Source organism: Equus caballus, chromosome 6 (assembly GCF_041296265.1).
Source record: "Equus caballus isolate H_3958 breed thoroughbred chromosome 6, TB-T2T, whole genome shotgun sequence".
Classification (NCBI taxonomy): Eukaryota; Metazoa; Chordata; class Mammalia; order Perissodactyla; family Equidae; genus Equus; species Equus caballus.
In genome coordinates, this window is record NC_091689.1 from 61,408,795 (window position 1) to 61,434,542 (window position 25,748).

Below are 25,748 nucleotides of genomic sequence, written 5' to 3' on the forward strand. Positions count from 1 at the left end.
ACAAAATACACACAACTTAGTAACACACACATGTGCAAACAAATGTGCACCAAAGAAACCCAGTGTTCACAGTGAGTACTTCTGAGGGATGCCGATTATGAGTGATTTTTTTTCTTTTTTTACTACATTTTAAATTCTTCTATATCTATTCCTTCCAAAGTCAGACAAATAATAAACACTATAAATTTTTTAAATAAGCATGGGAGACATAAAATCATGTATATATTTGTTGCATCAATAATTGAAACAAGCACTTTGTTCAAAAAGAGCCCTTTCTCATTACCCTCACTTGGAAATCTCTGGTAGTGTACTCCCTTATTTAAATCCTGAATAATGGAGAACGCGTAGCTCTGAATTCATTCCAGCTTCCTCCTGGCACCTAATTAAAGGAGTGACACAGCTCTTATGGTCTTGGCTGCTTCCCTCTCACACAATGCCATAGCTGGAAGACAGTGCAACAGAAGGAGAAAATCAATCGCTTTGAAACAGCATAATTATCCGAAACAGACAAACCACAACCCTTGGAACACCACATTACTCAACTTCTTACTGACTTAACTAATGATGCTAAACTAGACCGTAAATTTTATAAAATCAGGAACCATGTCTTATTTTCATCACTGCACCCCAGCACCTAACAGACACATAACAGGCATTTAGTAAATGTGGACAAATGAATGAATGAATAGGTGATTTATGGCTCTGCTCTGTGCCTTAAAATTCTGCTGGCCATTTTACAGCATCCTTAGTACTAACACTGTGGAAGAAGAGGGTGTGTCCTAAGGTCACACTTAATTCTCATATATTCCATTACTGAAGGTACCAGTAATAGGATGTGCCCCAAGAAGCAGCTTTTCTCATCATTATGGCTTAATAATTAGCTATTATTCAGTACCTAATCCTCTCAAGATAAGTACTGCCACCTACAGCTAAGGCTTGGGAAAGCCAAGTAAATTTTTCAAGGTCACAAGTTAATAAATGACAGAACCCGGATCAAAACCTGATTCTCTGGGGCCCCAAAGTCCAGACCCTTTCTAGGTGGGAACAAGCAGCCTCTCATCTCACCAACCAGGTGAGGATGGCTATGGATTCTACACTAATTATTTCATTTAATTATCATCATAAACCTATGCAGTAGGTTAGTATATTACACCATTTTTCATATGACAAAACAAAAGAACAGAGAGGCTGAGCAGCTTGCCCAAGGTCACACAGCTCCCAAAAGAGCCAAAACAGAATGAAAAGCTAAAATGTACTGTATTTTAATTGATATCAACTCCGTCTTAAGGAATTACATTAATGATACATACTCAGCATCACTTTTAAGATGATTCACAACTTTGTCAAAAGACAAACTGGCCATAACTCTACACTAAAATATACAATTATTCAATTGATCCAATTAGCTTCCTAAACACGCCTCTCCAAAATGATCATTAACAGGCTCCCCAGTCACAAAAAACCACCCCCATTTGCAAGGGAGCAAGTACTACAAAAGTATCTAAATATTTATAAGTTATAATCAAAGCAAAAAACCAATAAAAAACATGTTCTAGCCTCCTATCCTTTTCCCTGGACAAAAATAACTGCATAAGAACCTGAAATGCCGGATTCAAATCTAGGCTCCTCAAATTCCAGGAAGTTTGGTACTAGAACATGGTGACACAGGAAGAGCCCCTGCCTTGTGTACATGTGAACCCTGCAGTCCTATATCCAGGTTCCTTCTGCAGCTTCTCCCTTCCACAAACAGCTGCTCCTTGGCCATCCCTGGGGCCTAGGAGTGCACACAGCAGTGGGGCAAGCCACCCTCAGGAGGAGAGATGGGGGAATGCCCTACGCAAGCAGGCAGGCTGTGGAAGCGGGCTTGGGACATTTGGGTAGGGAACTTCAGTGTCTACAAAGGCTTCATGGATGCGCTGTCCCATTGAGAGGGATAAGACCAGATTGAGGCCCCCTCAGACCATAGGACATAGAGCATGGGTTCCTGTTGTCAGGGTCCAAAGAGGGCACCACTGAGAACCTCAGCCAGCTCTCATACAAGCTTTCAATAGAGACTGTGCTTATAGTAAACTTCCCAAAATGCATCCCCCTCTCCCTATCTTTTCCTAACCAAGACCCGGCCATCTATCAAAGCACAATTCATTCACTCCTCTTCCAGTAATCGAAGCATTTATAGTCTGTAGTTTCCAAATTTAGCTTTTAATTGCATAATAATATCTGGGTTTCGTAAATCCTGTCAACTTGGTTGGTTTTGTTTCTCTAAAACAATGGATCTCAACCAGGGGCAATTCTGCCCCCCAGGAGAAATTTTGCTAAGTCTAGAGACACACCTGCTTTTTTCGTCTGGTCGACACAGGTCATAGATGTTGCCCAACATTCTACAAGGTACAGGACAGCCCTCCACCACAAAGAATTATCCAACCCAAAATGTTAATAGTGCTGAGGCTAGGAAACTCTCCTCTAGAGTAAGAATTCTTTGAGAACAGAGAAGATGCCATTTATTCCTCTGATCCCCACACAGCCAAGCAGAATGTTGGACCTCATTAAATATTTGTTGAGTGACTTACTGACTATGTGATCCCACATCTTTCTAAAACGTTCATTTATGTAGTAACTCAACAAAAATTAGTGTGCCAGGAACTGTGCTCAGCTCTGGGAATGCAAATATGAATGAGTCAGCAGAAAAAGCAAACAAATAAACTGGTACTTTTAATACAGCATGAAAAACGCACCTATACTACCAAATATTTGTATATTGATTTATTATATCTTCCCTTATTAGCATATAAATTTCAAGAAAGCAAGAATTTTGTTACATTCACTGTTACAGTTCCAGCATCTTCTGTGGTAATAGTAGTAGACACATAGTAGCAGATATTGTGCATAAGTGAAAGAAATGCAATAATATGCACAAGGTAGCAAAAAAATAGAGAGAAGCTTCTAACATGGCCTGAAGAGGAAGGAAGGAGTAAGGGAAGCTGCCTTGAGCAGAGCTAATATGGATTAAGCACTAATTATATGCCAGAAACAGTTCTAAGCATTTTCTATGCATTATCTATTCTAATGCTCACAACAAACCTACAAGAAGCCACATTTTAGAGATGAGGAAATGGAGGATGAAGGCTGACTTACTGAAGATTACAGAAAATGGTGGAATCAGGACTTGAGCACAGCTAACTTCAGAACCTTTGCTCTTAATCATTATAATGCACTGTCAAGAGATGGGTAAGAATTGGCCAAGTGAAGGGTGGGAGACGTGGCTTTGAAAGCATTTCAACAAAGCCTGGCTTATTTCAGGAACTAAAACTCTTACCAATATTACTAAAGCATAAGGAGAAACACTGATCAAAGATGATGTTGGAGAAGTAATCATAAGAGATATATACAGCAATGCTTCATTTATCCAAGACTATCAGGGAACAAGCATAAGGCTTAGAATCAAATAGCTCTCCAGGTTAGTGTCAAGATGGGCTCTGAATTCACCTCCTCCCATGGACACAAGAAATTTACAACTACTCTTAGAACAACTGCCCATGAGAGAGAACTGAAAACTGGATAGAAACAACTCCTGAAACAAGGTGAGTGCTGACCGAGGTGGAAGAGGCAGAAATTCCTTTCTGGAGATAAAAAAAAACACCTTCTAGCTGTGGCACTTCATAGCCAGCCAGGAGCAATCCTAAGGTACGCAGCCTTCCCTGGAGGAGTGGGACACCTGAAGAGGGGAGCATTACCACTATAAGCATCCTTTGGACTCAGCACAACCAAGATGAGTGTCATAATATCTGGCTTTGCTGGCTACTAACAACAGGGAACATCCCCTGAAAAGCCCTTAGACGTTAGGGAAAAAAAGACAGTTCTTAAAGGGCCCATGCACAAATTCACCCATTTCAGAAAGCAACCTAAAATCACCAGAAAGAAAGATGCACAGTCCTTTGATGAAAAGGGACTCACCTGATAGGCTCTGGGCGCATCTCAGTGAGAGGTAAGATCTCTCCAGGGACTGAGACATTGGCAGCAACCATTACTGTGACCTAGTACAGGTGTGCTAACACAGACACTGGCAGATGCCATTGGAGGTCTTCCCTGGGCTGTGAGCCCAGGGACTGCCCCACCCACTAGAGCACTGATTTAATACAGCTCAGCCAGGGCAGGCAGCCCACCCAAGGAACTGGCCCCACCCAGCAGCAAGACCTCAGGCAACTTGTGGGCCTGCACAGGTGGGATGCCTGGATCCTCTGCAAGTGGGCCAGTTTGTCCACCTCTGTGGGGAAGGGCATGCACAAGGAGCCGATGGAGTGTGTGGGGTGTTAGTGGAATGTGTGGGACCTCTGCAGTGGGGCAACTAGATCAGCTTCAGGGGGTCGGGGCACACACATGGGGCAGTACTGTATTGACTGTATATGTGGCCCTGTGGGCAGTGGAGCTTGTCAGCTGAAGAAGACTTGTGCTTCTCAAAGAGCCACACAGGAGATCAGCCCCACCTTCCAAAGCCTGAAACAGTTGGGTGCTCCCATGACTTGGGCTAACCCCACTCAGCTGCAATCCTGAGAGAGCTGACAAGAGCTTTGCAGGCCAGAGGCCTACAGCAATTGTAAGCCCCTGAGCCTAGCATCCAGCCACACTGGGGGCCTACTCACTTAACAGAAAAACTGCAACAGGAGCGTGCTATTAGACCTTGTAGTCAACTCTGCTGGGGCTCCCCAAACCTGATTTACAAACAGCCAGCCAGAGAGGGAAAGACCAGACTCCCTGGGTACCTGCAGTAAGAGCAACCCTGCCACAGCAGAAGGACACAAGTAGCCCACACAGGGGTCACTCTTGGATCATTTGGACTGGTGATGAGAAGGAAGCACACTGCTGGGCCTCAAAAGGCATCTCTTACATAAGTCCACTTCCAACATAGCTGACTCACCTAATAGACAGATATAAGCACAGAGAAAGAGGCATAATGAGGAGACAAAGAAATACATTCTAAGCAAGGGAACAGGACAAAACTCCAGAAAAAGAACTAAATGAAACAGAAATAAGCAATCTACCTGACAAAGAGTTCAAACAAAAACTCATAAGGATGTGCACTGATAATGAGAGAAGACTGGATGAACACAGTGAGAACATCAACAAAGAAGTGGAGAATATAAAAAAGCACCAATCAGAAATGAAGAATACAATACTGGAAATGAAAAATTCACTAGAGGGACTCAATAGCAGAGTAGATGATACAGAAGAACAGCTCAGTGAACTGGACAAAAGACTAGAGGAAATAACCCAAGTTGAACAGATAAAAGAAAAAAGAATTAAAGAGAATGAAAACAGTCTAAGGGAACTCTGGGATAATATCAAGCACACTAACATTCATATTATAGGTGTCCCAGAAGGAGGAGAGAGAGACAAAGGGGCAGAAAATCTATTTGAAGAAATAATAGCTGAAAACTTTCCTAACCTAAGGAAGGAAACAGACATCCAAGTACAGGAAATAGAGAGCACCAAACAAGATAAACCCAAAGAGGCCCACACAAAAACACATTATAATTAAAATGTCCAAAATTAAAGATTAAGAGAGAATCCTAAAAGCAGCAACAGAAGAGCAACAAGTGACATACAAAGGAAAGCCTGTAAGGCTATCAGCAGACTTCTCAGCCGAAACCCTACAGGTGAGAAGAGAGTAGCATGACATATTTAAAGTGCTGAAAGGAAAAACTCCACAGCCAAGAATACTCTATCCAGAAAGGTTATCATTCAGAATGGAAGGAGAGATAAAGACCTCCCAGACAAGTAAAAATTAAAGGAGTTTATCACCAAGAAACCAGTTCTACAAGAAATGCTGAAGGGACTTATTTAAGTGGAAAAGAGAAGACCACAAATAGGGATAAGAAAATTATAAAAAAAAAAAAAAAAGCAATAAAATCACTGGTAAAGGCAAAAATATAGTAAAGGTAGCAGATCAACCACCTATGAAGATAATATGAAGGTTAAAAGGCAAAAGTACTAAAATTACCTAGTTCAATGATAAGAGCATAATGGATACACATACATGAAACAAGAAATTAGATACGATTTCAAAAACATAAAATGTGGGAGGAGAGGAGTAAAAGAGTAGAGCTTTTAGAAAGCAGTCAAGCTAAAGAGACTATCAACTCAATACAGATTGCTATATACATAGAGTATATAGGAACCTCATGGTAATCACAAACCAGAAACCTATAATAAATAAACAAATAAGTAAGAGGAAAGAAATCAAACATATTACTAAAGAAAGTCATCAAACCACAAGGGAAGAGAGCATGAGAAGAAGAAAGGAATAGATAAGAACTACTAAAACACCCAGAAAAGTAACAAAATGGCAATAAATACATATTTCTCAATAACTACTTTAAATGTCAATGGACTAAATGCTCCAATAAAAAGGCATAGGGTGGCTAATTGGATAAAAAAACAAGATTCATATATATGCTGCATACAAGAGAAACACTTCAGACCTAAAGACACTCACAAACTGAAAGCAAAAGGATGGAGAAAGATACTCCATGCAAATGGCAAAGAAAAGAAAGCTGGGGTAGCAATACTTATATCAGACAAAATAGACTTTAAAACAAAAACTGTAACAAGAGACAAAGAAGGGCACTCCATAGTGATGAAGGGAACAATCCAACAAGTGGATATAACACTTGTAAATATCTATGCACCCAACACAGGAGCACCTAAATATAGAAAGCAATTATTGACAGCCATAAAAGGAGAAACAGACAGTAATACAACAACAGTAGGAGACTTCAACACTCCACTTACACCAATGGATAGATCAACCAAACAGAAGATCAATAAGGAAACATTGTCCTTAAACGACACATTAGACCAGATGGACTTAGTTGCTATATATAGAACATTCCATCCAAAAACCAAGAATACACATTCTTCTCAAATGTACATGGAAAATTCTCCAGGATTTATCACATATAGCCCACAAAACAAGTTCAATAAATGTAAGAAGATCAAAATAATACCAAGCATCTTTTCTGACCACAAAGATATGAAACTAGAAATCAACTATAGGAAGAAAATCAGAAAAGCCACAAAAACGTGGAGATTAAATAAAATGCTACTGAACAATGACTGGGTCAATGAAGAAATCAAAGGAGAAATCAAAAATTACCTGGATACACATGAAAATGAAAATACGACATGCTAAAATCTATGGGATACAGCAAAAGCAGTTTTAAGAGGGAAGTTTACAGAAATTCAGGCCCACCTCAACAAAGAAGAAAAATCCCAAATAAACAATCTAACAGTACACCTAAAGCAACTGGAAAAGAACGACAAAGGCCAAAATCAGCAGAAGGAAGGAAATAATAAAAATCAGAGCAGAAATAAATGAGATAGAGAATTAAAAAAATAGAAAAAACTAAAGAAACCAAGAGCTGGTCCTTTGAAAAGATAAACAAAATTGACAAACCAAGAAAAAAAGAGAGAAGACTCAAATAAATAAAATCAGAAATGAAAGAGAAGAAATTACAATGGACACCTCAGAAATACAAAAGATGATAAGAGAATACTATGAAAAGCTATAAGCCAACAAATTAGATAATCTAGAAGAAACGGATACATTCTTAGGATCATACAACCTTCCAAAACTGGATCAAGAAGAAGTAGGGAATCTGAATAGACCAACCACCAGTAAAGAGATCGAAACAGTAATCAAAAATCCCCCAAAAAATAAAAATCCAGGACTAGACGGCTTCTCTGGTGAATTCCACCAAACATCCAAAGAAGATTTAATACCCATCCTTCTCAAACTGTTCCAAAAAATTGAAGAGGAGGGGAGGTTTCCTAACTCATTCTACAAAGCCAACATTATCCTGATACCAAAACCAGATAAGGACAACACAAAAAAAATACAGGCCAAATCACTGATGAAGATCAATGCAAAAATCCTCAACAAAATAATAGCAAATTGAATATGACAATATATTAAAAAGATCATATATCTTGATCAAGGGGTATTTATTCCAATGAGGTAGGGATGGTTTAACATCCACAAATCAATCAATGTGACACACCACATTAACAAAATGAAGAATAAAAATCACATGATCATTTCAATAGATACAGAGAAGCATTTGACAAGATACAGCATCCATTTATGATAAAAACTCTAAATAAAATGGGTATAGAAGGAAAATATCTCAAAATAATAAAGGCTATATATGACAAACCCACAGAGAATATCATTCTCAATGGAAAAAAACTGAAAGCTATCCCTCTAAGAACAGGAACCAGACAAGAATGCCCACTGTCACCACCCTTATTTAACATAGTATTGAAAGTTTTAGCCAGAGCAATCAGGCAAGAAAAAGAAATAAAATGGATCCACATTGGAAAAGAAAAAGTGAAATTGTCACTCTTTGCAGATGACATGATTTTATATATAGAAAACCCTAAAGAATCCACTAAAAAAACTTTTAGAAACAGTAAATGAATACAGTCAAGTCATGGGATACAAAATCAACATACAAAAATCAGTTGCATTATACACTAACAATGAAGTAGCAGAAAGAGAAATTAAGGATACAATCCCATTAACAATTGCAACAAAAAGAGTAAAATACCTAGGAGTAAACTTAACCAAAGAGGTGAAAGATCTGTACACTGAAAACTATAAAACATTGTTGAAAGAAACTGAAAAAGACATAAAGAAATGGAAAGACAGTCCGTGCTCTTGAATTGGAAGAATTAACATAGTAAAAATGTCCATCCTTCCTAAAGCAATCTACAGATTCAATGCAATCCCTATCAAAGTTCCAATGACATTTTTCACAGAAATAGAACAAAGAATGCTAAAATTCATATGGAACAACAAAAGACCCAGAATAGCCAAAGGAATCTTGAGAAAAAAGAATAAAGCTAGAGGTATCATACTCTCCGATTTCAAAATATACTACAAAGCTATGGTAACCAAAACAGCATGGTACTGGCACAAAAACAGACACACAGATGAATAGAACAGAATTGAGAGCCCAGAAATAAACCCACACATCTATGGACAGGTAATTTTCAACAAAGGAGCCAAGAACATACAATTGGGAAAGGAAGTCTCTTCAATAAATGGTGTGGGGAAAACCGGACAGCCACACACAAAAGAATGAAAGTAGACCATTATCTTACATCATACACAAAAATTAACTCAAAATGGATTAAAGACTTGAATGTAAGATCTGAAACCACGAAACTTCTAGAGGAAAACATGTCATATGCTCTTTGACATCAGTCTTAGCAGCATATTTTCAAGTACCATGTGTGACCAGGCAAGGGAAACGAAAGAAAAAAATAAATAAATGGGAGTACATCAACCAAAAAACTTCTGCACAGCAAAGGAAACCATCAACAAAATGAAAAGACAACCTAACAATTGGGAGAAGATATTTACAAATCATATATCTGATAAGGGTTAATATAAAAAAAAACACAACTCATACATCTCAACAACAAAAAGCTAATAAACCAATTAAAAAATGGGCAAAACATCTGATCAGATATTTCTCCAAAGAATATATACAGATGGGCAACAGGTACATGAAAAGATGTTCAACATCATTAACTATCAGTGAAACGCAAACCAAAACTACAATGAGATATCACTTCACTCCCATCAGAATGGCTATAATTAACAAGACAGGAAACAACAAGTGTTGGAGAGGATATGAAGAGAAGGGAACTCTCATACACTGTTTAGTGGGAGTGCAAACTGGTACAGCCACTATGGAAAACAGTATGGGTATTCCTCAAAAAATTAAGACTAGAACTACCATACAATCCAGCTATTCCACCACTGAGTATTTATCCAAAGTACATGAAACACGAATGTATAGACATAGGCACCCCTATGTTCACTGCAGCATTACTGACAATAGCCAAGACTTAGAAGTAACTTGGATGCCCATCAAGAGATGAATAGATAAAGAAGATGTAGTAGATATACACAATGGAATACTACTCAGCCATAAAAAATGATGAAATCCGGTCATTTGTGACATCACGGAGGGACCTTGAGGGTATTATGCAAAGCAAAATGAGTCAGAGAGAGAAAGTCAAATACCATATGGTCTCACTCTTAAGTAGAAGATAAAAACAACCACAAACAATCACAGAGAGACAGAGATTGGATTGGTGGTTACCAGAGGGGAAGCTCGGGAGGCAGGATGGTGAAAGGTGTGATTAGGTACATGTGCGTAGGGATGGATTGTAATTAGTCTCTGGGTGACCAACATGATGTAATCTACAAAGAAATCGAAATGTAGTGATGGTACACCTGAAATTTATATAATGTTATAAACCAATGTTACCACAATAAAAAAACAAAATCAACAAACAACAAGAATCAAATAGCTCTGGGTTGGAAAGCCAACCCCATCATTCTGTTCATAAAACTCTCTGTGCCTCATTTCCTCATCTGTGAAACAAAGAACATACAGATATCTATTTTATGAAAAGTCGCTATGAGGACAAGGGTAACATATATAATGAGCACTAAGAACCACTAGGAAGCCTGGCACAATTTATGTGTCCAATAAATGTTAATGATTTACTTTTACTATTGTGGTTATTGCTAATGAAGGTTTTTCACAGGTGTAAATGCACAACATAATTGCAGCTTATTTTCTCAAGCACCAAAACTTATTAAACCATCTTTTTCCTAAACTACTTTTAAAGTGAATTCTACAAATCCCCTACTTCACAGACATAAAACTTACATCGCATATACACAGACAACCGCACCTGTGTCTCGCCCGCCCACCTGCTGCCCTTCTGCGGCCACCAGGGCAGCTGTGGAAATATCTGAAGCTGCTGGTATCCATATCCATAGATTCAAAAATAGAGACAGAAAAGAAGCCACATAAAGCTAGAACTGCTTAGAATGGTGCTCCATTTAGAATTTGGGAAAGGAAACCGGAACATGATTGCTTAGAGTAAGGGGTACCACCCAGCGAATAGATAGGATTTTCAAAGCACTTTGGCCTAACTCAAATTCCCATCCCCAAATCCACCAGTAACAGTGACAAGGCATCTCTGCTGACAGTTGACACACAGCCAGTACCCCTGGATACCTGGTGTTTGTTCATTTCTCATGAGCCACATCTTAAGCCCATGCACAGATTGTGACCTGGCTTCCACCTACCTCCCAACCTGCCTTTCCGCTATGTTCTCTTGGGCGGCTTACTAACTTTCCATACAGGAAACACACCGGGCACCTTCCACATCTCCCTGCCTTGGCCTTGGCTGTTCCTTCTGCCTGCAACACGCCCTCACCTCTCACTATTCGCCCATCTCACCATCCTTTGAGGCTTAGCACAAACACCACCTCCTCCCTGATTTCCCTCGTTCTGGCAGAATTAAATGGTATGTTCTTCAAACTACCCCAGCACTTTGATTGTGTTTCTATTCTTATAACAACCATGTATTACATAGAAGTACGTGGTGAGCATCATTCTAGGCGCTTTCCATGTGCTATCATGTAATTTTCACTACAAACTTGCAAAGAATGATTCCAAACTTCATTTTACAAATGAGGAAACTGAACCTCTGAGACTTGTCTTTATCAATGACCACACGACCAGAAATGGATGCAGAAGAATTCTAACTATATTCTGACAGTTCCAGAATCCATACGTTTTTCACTCTGCTATGTTCACCTGCCTCTCTTTGATGGCTCTACTTCCAGTTGGTTAATTATATACATATATGCCTGTCCCATGGGGTTACAGCAAAGCCCTTAATGGCAGGGATGAGGGCATGTTCATCTTTATAAATGTGGATAATAACATATCCATTTATACAAGGTTCTTAGGAGAATTAAATCAGAATACATTTAAAGCACTTAGCATAGTGCCAGGAAGATAATAAATGCCTGATAATTTGTTGGTTTGTTATTTTTGTTGTTGTTACCATATCAGGCGCCAAGAAGAGAGCCTTGCACATAAATTCTGAACTGAAGTTTATTTCTGAGAAGCAAATGAAATAGGTAAGGATCTAATGAAAGAGACAAATGCCATTCTGGTTTGGCATTTCCCCCACTTCTTGGGTACTCAAACAGAAGCAGCAAGAGTTGCATAGAAGCATTCTTAAGTTTCTATGATAGGGTCAATTGCCTTTCTATTACCATGTGGTTGTTAGGAAAACTTTCTATTTAGTTCAAAACTCTTGCAGCATTGTTGTTACTTTCTTGCTCCCTTCTCCTATGTAACTTGCCAAGGTTCCCCTCTGAGAAGTCAGTACTTAAGTTCTGAGCTAGAAGAAGAAAATCACAAAAGGAAATGGAAGCACAGAGGGCAAAAGGTAATCTGAAATTTTGGTCCTTATAAACATACTGAAACACTTTCTTTTGTCTTCATAGCATTTAACAGTACTTTAAATCATCGCATTTCTTTACTCTGTTTTTGTCAATCGCCTCCTAGTAGGAGATGAGCTGTCTCAGATGCAGCAACCTATCCGTCCTGTTCACTTCTATTCCCCAGGGTCGAACTCATATCTGGGGCACAGGAGCCACTCATTAAATATTGGTCAATTGACATTGCAAGTATTTGAACGTGTGTACATATGAATATACATATACAGTTATGCATATACATGTCATTATTACCTGGTTTATGAATAAATGTGCATCTATCCACACACACAAATGTGTCTTGTGTATTTGTGTACATATATTTGTATTCGTGCATAAGATATTTCAGACTGGAAAACACAGACAGATCTTTGCCAAAGTTGTGTCTCCTTAACATAATAAAGGCCTCTGGCTGACCTAATATTTAACAAACATACAAGACTACCCACAAACTAACAATCCAGATGTTAAAAAACAATGGATTTTATTATACATGCTGAGTAAAAAGATTTTTTGTCTCAACAAACCATGATGCTTTTACTATCTTTAAAACGCCTCATCCCTGTTTACTAACTTAAGGGTGTGGGGGGGGAGGGGGGAGGCCACAAGACATGGACCAATAATGTTTCTCTAAAAACTTGGCAGGTGAGATGTTCCAAATTCTCATGGGCTTGCCAGGTGTCCTTATCTAAGTAATAAGAAATACAGAAAATTGTAATTTATAGCAATTACATTAACACCATTGACTGAATAAATGTGCCACTCACTTGGCATCAATGTTTTTATTTAAACTTTACACCAACCCTGCAAGGTAGACGTTATTATCCCCTTTAATAAATAAGGAAACTAAGACTCAAAGAGAGCATAATTTGCCAAAGATGCTCTACTGTTTTAGTCTAGAAATCCAGGACTCTACTCTGAAGCCCAAATCTTTTCAATAAGCAGTGGTGCCTCTTACACAGTTTTACAGGGACTAACTTTACAGGATATGTGTGTAGACAGTTTTTATAGTGTACGGATCTTAATAAGTAATTCTCCGCACGTAGAGACTAAACCAAATGACAGCGAAACACACTGAAGATTACTCCAGGCTACAGACAGCAAGGGGCAAATGCATCTCAGAAACCATCAGCCTGTGTTTCGCAGAATATGAAGGATTTTCCACTCGATTATGTCCTCCAAAAGACATCTATTCTCTAACAGAGCTTCATTATTCCTCCTCCTACACAAAAAATGGACTCTTTCATTGCAAACCAATGGGAAGTTCTTCACTCATTTCCTTATATTACTTGAAATGAAAGTACTTTCTGTCTTTAGAGAAAAGAATCGCTGGATGCTGTGCTTTTGGGGCGCTTTTGAGTCCAACAATCAGTACCATGAAGGTGAGAGAAAATTAGCCCTTCTATACTTTTAAGGACAGCAGGGTTATTTTTTAACTTCAGGATAGCAGAATTCCAAAACAAACGAGAGAGAAGAAAAGTCTTCCCTCTCAGTTTAGAGGAGAATTCAGCTGCCTTCCCTTGAAAGAACTGGCTATTATCTTTGACCTTCTTCCCAGGAGCAGGCCTGAGACAGAGAGAAAAACCACATGTTTTAAAAGTTTTTAAAAATTTATAGATGTTTCTGAACATGTGTAACTAACGGTGGTGAAAAATGTTTATGTTGGCTCTCACCTGCCCACATACTGCTTAGAAAGATCGTATGCAGAGCAAAGGAACGCACTCCCCACCCAGACCACTTCAATCACAATGCACAGGAAGGACCCACTGCAGCATCTTCAGCCCCAGGGACTGAAGGCAAAAGGGGCACCAGTGGAAGCACTTGTGTCTTCCCTCAACATGCCCAGGAAAGCGGAGAGGAAGCCCAGCTCTGCCTTACCTCCAATCTATACACAACCCCTGCTGCCAAGAACTTATTTTTAGACACTTATACTGAAATTCCCAGAAAGGAAGGGAAACTACAACCTCTGAGTGATCCTCAGGGTTCTTCTATCCAATCTGGTTTTACTGTTTGTTTTCTGATTTCAAGTCCCTACCTAAAGCACCTCTCCCATCCTTCAGAAGGCATCCACAGTCTAAGCCAAGAAAAAGAGCTGGGAGTTTTAAAGCTTTATGTGATGAAAATTCCAGCTCTGACACCTCAAAGGTACATGACCTTGGGGAAGTAACTCATCCTTCGGAAGACTCCGTTTATGGTTGGAAAGAGAGGGATAACTCTGCTATGAGAAAGTTGTTGAGATGCCAACATAAAAATCACACAGTAGCCAGCTCTTAGTAGGGCATCAGTCAGTGTCCAGTTAGTGTTATGGGCACACTACACAAAACAGCCGGATCGCGGCTGGGTGTCCATGTTTTCGCTGCCCAAGACTTACTCATCACTCCCTCATTAATGATTTAGGTTACCAACCATTCATCTAACCTCAGGAAGACGCCTCGGACCGGCTTCTAGTTCTCTGTAGCTTCAAATGTCTGCAGGGCCCAAGAGAAATTCTCATTAAGTGCAAAGGACAAAGTTAGCCTGGGTTCTCCATCCCACTGGTTATCGGCAAATCGCTGAACACAACTCAAGCTTGGGCAGAAATGCCTACAGGCTTTTACACGGGCAAAGCAGGTGTCTGCACATCTAGGGGTAAGGGGCTGGGGAAGAGTCCCTGACTAGCCTCCAGTTGGGAATGGAAAAGAAAGGGAGCAGGACAAGAAAGACTGGATGAAAAGGATGATTCTGCGAGGTGGTCCTCGCCAGTGACCCTGTCCTCAGCGGAACCCGAGGAAAGGACAGGAGGGGGAAGGAGCCGCGAGGGCAGGAGTACCTGAAGACTCTGACCGCCGTCTGGTTCCTCCTCCACGCTGTGCCCTGTTGCAGCACCCCCTGCACGATCTCCTTCTCGTTGGGCAGCCGGTAGACAGGGAAGATGTAGAGCCAACAGAGGACCACGACGCAGAGGGCACTGGCTCCCACCGGCAGCCGGGTCCGCGGGAACTTCCACGCCAATACTGCCATGGCCCCTCTGGATGTGTGTCGCCGGGCCCGCCCGCAGGGGCTCATTGCAGTCCCGGGGTCCCGGGGGTCGAGGGCCAGAGCCTCAGCACAACGCTAGGCGAAGTGGCAGCGGAAAGTCCCCCCACCGCCGGCCCCCCATGCACACACACCTTTCGCTTTCTTGCTTGCACTTGCACGCACAGTTCTTCGGCCGCCACGGCCCGAAAGGTCAAAGCAAGGATTTTTTTTAAATGCAACTTTTTCAAGGATTTCTTTCTAGGAGAAGTGGCAGGGGGGCCAGTCACGAGCTATGGCCATGGTCGCTTCCCAGGCAGAAAGCGGGCGCTGGGGTCTCCGAGACAGCGGCGGCGGCGAGTCGCTCCCGAGGGTTCTGCAGCATCACCGTCGCCCTCGGCCTGGGTCCGGGGAGAGGCTCGGCTCGCTCCCAGACATTTGGTCCGCGGCGTCCCCTTCTGAGAGATGCTCCTGCGCCCTTCGCCGCCTCTCCCCGCCTCCCGCGCTGCTGCGCCGCCAGGCACCCCCCAGACGCGCTCTCCGCGCCGCGCCAAGTCCTTGGAAATTTCCACGGCGGCCCGGGACCGCTATCCTGCCCCGGGCTGCTGCGCCTCGCCTGCCGGGACCCTCGCTCCCCACTCCTCCCGGAGAAGAAAAGAACTCGCTCTCATCAGTTAATTCAGCGGCGCGCCGCAGCCTTCCGCTGCGCCCCGGACTTGGCAGACACGCGACCCGGGATTGGTGGAAATCAAGGTCTCCCCTCCCTCCACCCGCAAAATTGCCTCCTTCGACCCGCTCAGAGCCGCGACGCTCGGCTGGGGCGCGCGGCCCGCTCTCCCGCCCTTGTCCTTTGGAGATAGAGGCAAACAATAAAAAATACCGCCCCCTCCCTAATATATATATATAAATCCCCGAGTGTGGCAGAGACTGGCTGATAACCTGACCCTGTGACACGCAGCCGCCGTGCCGGGACTGTCACCCTGCGGCCGTTCCCCTCGTCTGTAACTGCTTGCTTATTAACGCGCAGCGAGTCGCCAGGAGGCCGGCGCAGATTTACTCCTCCCTGCGCCCCCTCCCCATTACCCGGTCCTGGAGCCGCGGCTCCAGCCGACAGTCGTGCGCGCGCGCGCGCGTGCACGCACACAGGCACACATACACTCTCCGACGCTCAGGGACCCGCAGGCGCGCGCACGAGGCGGGGCGTGCACGCCGGGGTTCTCCGCCTCGCCTCCGCCCTGCAGGGAGCGGCGCTACTGCATCCAGATGTGCCGGCAGCTGGTGCCCAAGCACGCAGACTTCGGGACGCGACCTTGCTTTGAGGGAGCGTTCGCCTCCTCCGCCTTGGAGAGTAAAAGGCCGTTTGTTCTTAGACGTTTTTCCAGCTCCACGGACTGGCTGATCGCACCGCCGACCTTGAAAAAGCTCCACCCTCTTGGACCCGCGGAGCCTAGGGAGCCGCTTAGCCCTTCATGCTTGCCTTCGCGGCCGACGCATAGCTCGGGTCCCTCCTAGCGGCAGCCTATTCCATTTGCTTGAGCATCTCGTCAAGCATAAAGTGTGCAAGGACAAAGAAGAAGCCCGGCAGCCTACTAACCGGGTCGGCTTAGTCATCAGGAAACAAAAAGCTAAGGCCGTAGTTTCGTTCGCTCAGCGGCCCAGAGCACCCGACACTGACTGACTGCTACGTGGCCTAGTATCTTTCTCTAGCATCTTTCTCCACTGAGAAGTGGAACTTGAGAAGTTGATAGAAAGTTGTTTACCAAAGATGAGCAAACGACCACCGTAATCTCATTCTTCCCACACACTACCATGCTCTCCTAGGAGAATGACCCACTGCCCTCCACTGGCAAGCGTGCCCCAGAATTCTCCTCTGCTTAGGTAAATCAGTAGAGACAGTAAACAGTGAAACCTGGAGTTATATCTTTGCCCAGTGGAGCCGAATGAAGATTCTTGAAAATGAAGATCACTGAAGTCTTGCGAAGTAACCAGCCCACCCTCTTCTGTTCTGGAAAGAAGTGGGGAGGGAGGCAACCTTTCCCACAGTTGCCCTAGCTTTGTTTTTATAATTTAAATAAAATACAAGTCATCTCAATTTCTCTTTTGTTCCTCAAATCCAAGGGATATTTGTGGAGTAAATAACAAATAAATAAGCCAACAACGAAAAATAAAATCTATTGCAGTTATGAAGGAGGTATGAAAATGTTTCCTCATTTAACATCATAAAAACGCATTTCTGCTTGTCAAGCCATGCTGTGGCAGCATCCCACATACAAAGTAGAAGATGGGCACAGATGTTAACTTAGGGCAAATCTTCCACAAAACAAGACAAAAACAAAAAAGAAGATGCATCAAAGTCATGCCTTAAATTGAGAAACTTCTGTGATGCAATGTGCTGTTTTCCTTCTTCTGAAAACTAAGATTCTCTTAACCTGGTTGACCTTTGCCCTCCCTACAATCCAGCCTCATTTCCTGCTTTACTTTATTGTGAACGACGAATCTAGTCAGGCCATTGCCCTCCCCCTTCCAAGTCACACGGGCGTCACTTCTGTCTCTGTGTTTTGGGGTCCCTGTTGCTCTTGCATGGGATGTCTTTTTTCCCCCTCCATACAAATCCAATGCATCATTCAAGGCCAATCCATCTAGCTAGGAATTTCTCCCTCTGTGCTCCCAGACCACCTGAAACACAGGCTTCTTGGGGTAGGAACTCAAATGTTTGTGGTTTCTGCTCCTATTCCCTTTGACCTCTTGCTCTGAAGGTCTGTAGGCTTTGCTGGCTCTGACAGGTGATTAAACAGGTGTGTTGTTTTTTCTTGCTAACATTTTTCTTATGTAACTTTGTCTCAGCAACTGGGCAGCAGGAGTATTTGGTCTTATATATCATGTGACAGGCCTGTGCTTTTGATCCAAATGAGGACTCCACGTGACATGCCTACATGTCTAGGGGGAGAACAGAAAAAATACTTTATATTTTCTTCATATTCCTCCAGGTGCCAACTCAGGCTCGAACACTTATGTACTCAACAAATAATAGTTGCTTGATTGTTTGCTTGATAAATTTGAGGGCCTCAAATTTATTCAGACTGTTGCTAAGGCAGCACTGTTTAAGGAGAAGTATAAACCCCCATGGTTTAATGTTTTAAATGAAATATTTTACCTGATATTTAGGTATTGGTTTATATGACTTTTAGTAGGTAGTTTAGGTACTGTTTTATAATTCTGCATCTGAGTACACAAGCACGGTTTGCTCAGGGACTAAACAACTTTTAAAAGTCTACAAATGTTTATTTACTGAACCAATAAACATGATGTGCAAAGCTCCTTTATATTATAAGTAAACTTGATGGGTGGCATTTTTGTGACATCACAGTTGTAGTGAAAGCCTGTGTAAGCGAAGGAACCACCACAGGAGTGAAGCCATGGTGAAGAGAGGAAAAGGAGCTCATCTAATTGAAAAGTTGAGAGAGATCAAGATGCAGAAAGATGATCAGAGTGAATGGGACACATGCAATTTACGAGCTAGCTTGGATGCTAATGGGTGTGAAGACAAATATTAATAGTCTCAGAGAAGTCTCTCCTTAAAAGATTAAATAGAATTGTCAATGATTTGAGATAAAAAAAATTCAAAAATGTCATCCTTTCTTAAGTCTCCTCTCAAGTTCTTCTTGTCAGAATGGCTTGGAATGAGAGACCAAAGCATAAAACCATGCCTTTTTCACAACCCGTTACACCACCAAAGCCAACAGCATTGTCGAATGAGAAAGGCTATGAATATAGTTTCTCTGAATAAATGCATTTGCTTATCTCCACTCCCTCTTGCAACCACACTAAAAGGACAGTAAAGGAATAAAAAGAGGCACAAACTCAAAAGAACAGGAGAAAGGAAGGGATACAAAAAGAGACAAATGACTTCAAAAAGTTCACAAGCAGATAAGCAATTGAACAGTGATAACTGATTTATCAGAATGGAGAAAGTTCTGGGCCCTCAAGTGATTGTGGGTGTGTGGGCACGGAAGCAGACACGGAATAGAATGTATGACCCAGGTGTTGAGATTATCAGACAGAGAATTTAAAATCACTAAGATTAAGATGTTAAAGGCTCTAATGAGAAAAGCAGATAACATAGAAGAACAGATGGCTAAGGTAAGCAGAGAAATGGAAACTCTTATAAAGAATCAATTGGAAATGCTAGAAAACGAAAATACTATAACAGAAATGAAGAATGCCTTTGATGAGCTCATCAGTGACTGAATGTGGCTGAGGAGAGAATCAGCAAGCTTGAAGACAGGTCAATAGAAACTTCCCAAACTAAAATGTGGGACAATTAACAGTTAATTCAAAAGGTGTTAAATACTTTTAATTGGAATACCAGAAAGAAAATTGAGAGAGAAAGGAACAGGAGAGATATTTAAAGTAATAATAGGTGAGAATTTTCTAGAAGAAAAGACAGACACCAATCACAGATCCAGGAAGCTCAGAGAACACCACACAAGACAAATACACACACCAAAAAAACCACACCTGGGCTTATCATATTCAAACTACAGAAACCAAAGACAAAGAGAAAATTTTGAAAGACAGCAGTGGGAAAAAAATCACTGTGTTTATTGAGGAAAAATGGTAAGAATTACGACTGACTTCTCCTCAGAACTCATGCAAGCAAGATGATAATGGAGTGAAATATTTAAAGTGTTGAGAGAAAAAATCACCAACCTAAGATTGTATATCCAGTGAAAGTATCCTTCAAAAGTGAAGGAGAAATAGACTTTCATACACAAAAACTGAGGGAATTCATTCAGATAGGGCTGAAAAAGAGTCTATATTGGAGCAGGAAGACCAAGGACCTGATGAAGGAGTTCTCCCAGAAGAAAAGGAAACTGAGAGCCCTCTTGATATATTTGAATGTGTTGAGAATAGACATTTGTGTTAGCTAGTTTTGCACTGAAATACTAGTAAGGTATATATAAAACTAAACCAATGTATAAATAAGGCAATAACTAACTCCAGATAAAACAAAAAGTTATGCAAGAAATATTTTGATACATTCAATCCATAATCTTAATAACGTAAAGAATAAATACTAATTTAACCAAAAAATGTGGTACAATGATATTAAGCAAAGGTGGGGTAAGATGGGGGTGTAAGATAAAATCCCTATCTTCCTTAGAAAGAACACAATAGATAACATTTTTTTAAAAAACGATTAAGAAAAGGTAAAATAAGTACATTATTTAGAATTGTGGAGTAACTGCCTAAAGAAACAACAAAAAGAGCTGAAAGTCATTGCCTCTGTGGAGGAGGGAATAAGGAATGGAGGAAGGAACACTATTTATTTGTTTCTTTGTTTGTTTACTTATTTATTTACTGTTTTAAGCTACTACCTGACTTTTTAAAATACGTGTTTTTAGTCATTTTGCAAAATGAAAAGTAATTTTAAAAAGGAAGAAAAGAAATGGGAGGGTAGCCAAAGGATATTCAAGATCATTGAGCCTGGGGTGCTTGCAGTAGAGATTAAGAACAAAGGGTTGATTAGAGAAACACTTAGGAGATAAAATTGATGGGAGTTGAAATGCATTTGAAAACAGACATGAGAGAGATGTGAGTGTTGAGGGTAACTCATAGGTTTCTGGCTAAATAACAAAAGGTGCTTTTCTTTTTTTAAAAGATTTTATTTTTCCTTTTTCTCCCTAAAGTCTCCCAGTACATAGTTGTATATTTTTAGTTGTGGGTCCTTCTAGTTGTGGCATGTGGGATGCCACCTCAGCATGGCTTGATGAGCGGTGCCATGTCCACACCCAGGATCCAAACCAGGGAAACCCTGGGCCACCGGAGCAGAGCATGCACACTTAACCACTCTGCCACGGGGCAGCCCCAGGTGCTATTCGTAAAAGACCGCAAACACTAGACAAGGGACAAGGTGGGTCTGAGGATCTGAGTTTTGTTTGGGGCATGCGGATTTGAAGTGCCTTTGAGACATCCAAGTGGAAACATCATCTAGGCAGGGATCTATTTGTATTGGAGCTCAGAGGAGGGGTTTGAGCATGATGCATATTTGGAAATCATAGACCTGCAGATAGTGACATTGATGAAATTATTTAGTAGAAGAAAACACAGGACGGAGAGAACACTGCCCAGGATTGAGCTATGAATACCCAGCATACAGATGGCCAGATGGAAGAGAATGAGTGTAAAAGAGTTAGAAAAGGTGTGGCCCAAGAGGTGGAATGGAAACCCAGAGAGTATTGTGCCACAGAAGGTAGGAGAATAAAGTATTGCATGGAGGAAGACATGATCAACGGTGTACAAAAAAAGAATATATTTCTTTTCAGGTGGTATGTATTTTTGAGGTGATCCAAGGAGTCTGGTCATGGCCTTGTTGGAATATCAAACTCTTGTGAATTGACAGCTAATCGTTTTGAAACTATATAGTTTTAGCAAACTATGTTTGGGAGGAAATGGCCATTTTGTTGTACAGCAACAGTTCCATGATTTCAAAAAGGCAATTGAGATGCATTAAACATAAGAAGGAGAAAACTGCAGGAGGGGAGCCAACACTTACCAAGACACTAAGTGTGGCGCTGAACATGGAACTCATTAAATCCTCGCGACAGTCTGTGAGGTACTACATACTGTTATTCCTAGTTTTCAAAGGAGTGATTTGAGGCATATAGAAACTTTAAAATTTATACAGTTTTATTCTTGTTCAAAGTCTGCCTAGAAATATCTTGAGAAAAACTTTTTAAAAATGGGTAGCTTTTTAAGGGAGTGACCCTAAGCAACGAACTGAAGGGGCTCGGATGTTATTCTTTCCACATGTATTCAGAGATTGCTTAATACAAGTGTGTTAATATTTTCACACTAAAAAGAACATGTTATTGATTAACCTTATGTACAGTAAATATTCATCTTTACTTTAAATTAAGGAAATCCTAGGTCCCTGGGATATGGATAAAAAGAATGAATCATTAGTGAATTTATCCCATCTAACCAGTACTAAGTTCTGCCATTTCTTTCTTCGTGTGTGTTGAATCCAACCTGCCCTTTTTGCTACCATCTCAATTCTGCTTCTGACTTTCTTTTCTCTCCCTCCTTACCTGCAATCCTTCCACTCACCTATCTTGTGAACCACAGACATGTTTATCTTTCTTAGAAACTCTTTGAATCACATCCTCCTGACGTTCCACAAGGACTTTCAGCTACCCACATTTATGCTCAGCTAAAATCCATAGCCTGTCAGGCACGATGCACCACAATCTCACGAATCCTTATTCTCAGTCTTATTTCCCCATACAAACAATTGCCTCCAACCAAGTCATTCTACTTTGTGTCCCTCCTTTTCTTGTGCTTGCTTCATTTATGTAAGCCCCTTCATTTGAAATGCTGGCTCACTTCTTCTTCCTGTACAGATCTCACCCATCTTCAAATCCCGTCCTTTTCATGAAAGTTTATTTTTCCCTACATCATTTCAGGCCACAGTCCTCTCACCCCTTGTGATTTTATGCCATATCTAGAAAACTTTTTTAACAGTTCTAGCTAGACCCATTGCAACAAGATCTTTCATTCTTTCTTTCTTTCAAATTTTCACTTTGTTTCTTATCTGCATATTGGATTTACAGAGTTTATGTTATACAAAGAGCCCATGGAACATGAAAAAAAAGTTTATCAAGACAAATCTGTATTTCTAAGTTCACATTCTAAAGCAAAGAAATTCTCTCCTCTTTCACATCCAAATACCTTTGCTCCTGTCAGTAAAAATATCCAGAAGCAAACATATTGAATCATGTTTCAAGGGCCTAGGGTGGTTTTATCATAGGGCCGTGTTCCAACAAATTCTTTGTGTACTTTGTAAGGTAATCTATTTTATGAGACCCAGTGGAGACTAAATGCCCATTCCGTCTGGCACAATATATTCATTTTTTTCTAAATGTCACTATGTACACTATACCAAATTCCACCCACAATGGATCACAAAGTCACCTAATCTTTCTGAGCCACATGTTTTTCTCTTCTAAAATCAGAGAATTATGCTTGATAATCTTGAAGGTCCCTCTTGTCATAGAATTCTACAATTATACAACTATAACCACATAGAGTTAGAATCAGAGTGGTAAATGTAGGATGAGAAACAAAGAAAAATTTCTTTGGTTCTATGATGGTTAATTTTCTGTGTCAACTTGACTGCACCACAGTGTGCCCAGATGAAACAATATTGCTGCCTGTGTCTGTGAGGCTGTTTCTGCATGAGGTTAGCATTTGAATGGATGAACTCAGTAAAGTAAATTGCCCTCCTAATGTGGGTGGGCATCATGCAATCCACTCAGGGCCTGAATAGAACAAGATGCAGAGGAAAGAGGAATTTGCCCTTTTTTTCGTCCTGCCTGCCTGATTGAGCTGGAATATTGGTCTTCCCCTGCTCTTGGACTAGAAAATTCTAGTCCAAAATACCATCGGCTCCCTGGGTTCTCAAGCCTTCAGTCTTGGACTGAAATTATACCACCAGCTTTCCTGGGTCCCCAGCTTGCAGATGGCAGACCATGGGACGTCTCTCAGGCTCCATAATCACGTGAACCAATTCCTCCCACATATATATGTATATATAATTCCTCAGTTTATATACATATATCCTATTGGTTCTGTTTCTCTGGAGAATTCCAACTAATAGCAGTTGTGAAACGAAAATGAGATAGAGGAAGACTAGATCAAAGGGGCCAGGATGGGGACTTTGGTGTAGCTCCTATTGTCCTTACTAGATGGACCAGTGAGCCATCTACTAATAGAAATGCTTAGGTGCAAATGGAGTAACAACAACTTAACCTGGTGATTCTAGGTAAATATTTGGCATTTTAAAAATCTCTTTTTTACAGGATAATATATTTGTAAATAGCAAAACCTGGAAAAGTCCCTAATTATTCTTTCAGATCTACTGACAGAAACAGAGGCAATCCTGCATCATGAGGAAGATAGAGAAAGCCTATTCCACTGCCTCTCAGACTTCACATACATATGAGTCACCTGGGGATCTTGTTAAAAACGCAGGTTCCAATTCGGAAGATTTGGGGTGGGGGTCTGCTGTTCTGCATGGTAAGCAATGATCCTTAATTTGACAAAACCCAACCAATTTGTGCCATGGAGAATATAAATACCTTTTTAATTTGAGGCATTGTGGGTGTGATGGAACTAAACTAAAGATCACACTTACCAGTGACATCTTATCATAGTTTAGGCTGGCCACAGTTTTCCCACAATGCACCCTTCTAGAGTGAGCCTACATTAGACCTGGGCACTGCCCTTTTAAGACAGTTGTCCCTTTGTATCCATGGGTTCCGCATCCGCTGGATTCAATCAACCTTGGATTGAAAGGCCTATGACAATTGTGTCTGTACTGAACAAGTACAGACTTTTTCTTTCCTTGTCACTATTCTCTAATCAATACTGTATTAGGTATTATAAGTAATCTAGAGATGATTTAAAGTATGCAGGAGGATGTGCGTAGGTTACGTGCAAATACTAGGCCATTTTATACAAGAGACTTGAGCATCCTCAGATTTTGGTATCCTAGAACCAGTCCGCCTGGATACTGAGGGACGGCTGTATATCAGCTTCTATTGCAAGCCACATGTCAAGGTTCACGCCTCCCACAGAGATGGGATCAAACCTGATCCTCCATCAGTTTAATGATAAGTAAAGTCCATTCTCATATTGCTTCATCATCTTTCCAGACCAAGTGCCAAGCCTGCAGCAGTCCCACTAGTCACCCTTACCTGGCTTAACAGGTCTTTCCTATCGTGAGGCTCCAGAAGAGCTCTGGCCACCTGTCTTCACATACCAAGTCCAAGTCCCAAGACCCACAGGTCCCTCTCTGGAAATTGAGGCAGTATTGGTTAAGGCACAACAAATGTTGCCTCTGTGTTTAATTTTTTTTTTGAAGTTCCAAGAATGAACTATCAGTGATAATGATAATCATACCAAGGCAATATTCACACTCTGGGGCACCACCCCGATTCCATCAGACAAGCTTGTATAGAATTCTATCTGCATTCACATCTGGTATTGTCAAAAGAACAAAGTAGGCCCTCACATACAAGGCAGGCACCAATGTAGCAAATCACCTCCCATCATACCCAATTGCCTTAACAGGCTGTCATCTTGGTTCACAGCAAGGCACAATATCAGCTACAAATGCCGAATCTGCAATGTATCCTCCAACTCAAAGATACAGTTTCTCTAGAAACTGCAAGGGTCAATACAATAAACATAACCAACATAACGTTACCTAAATGGCGATTGCAACCTGCTCTTATTCAAGTGAGTCATAAAGGGATGCTGATTAATATCTTTTCTCTAAGTTTCCCAAGTATATTTTTCTTATAGTATGGCTTCA

At 41.2% G+C, this 25,748-nt stretch overlaps 1 protein-coding gene across 1 annotated transcript in view; it reads right to left on the reverse strand.

Moving 5' to 3' along the window:
- ST8SIA1 (ST8 alpha-N-acetyl-neuraminide alpha-2,8-sialyltransferase 1) overlaps window positions 1-16,713 on the reverse strand; it is a 158,812-nt gene extending 142,099 nt beyond the window's left edge. Inside the window, exon 1 of the mRNA XM_070270042.1 lies at window positions 15,186-16,713. Within this exon, the coding sequence (XP_070126143.1) occupies window positions 15,186-15,421 (236 nt within the window). The 5' untranslated portion in view covers window positions 15,422-16,713. The remainder of the gene's footprint in view (window positions 1-15,185) is intronic.
- Window positions 16,714-25,748: the final 9,035 nt, after the last annotated feature.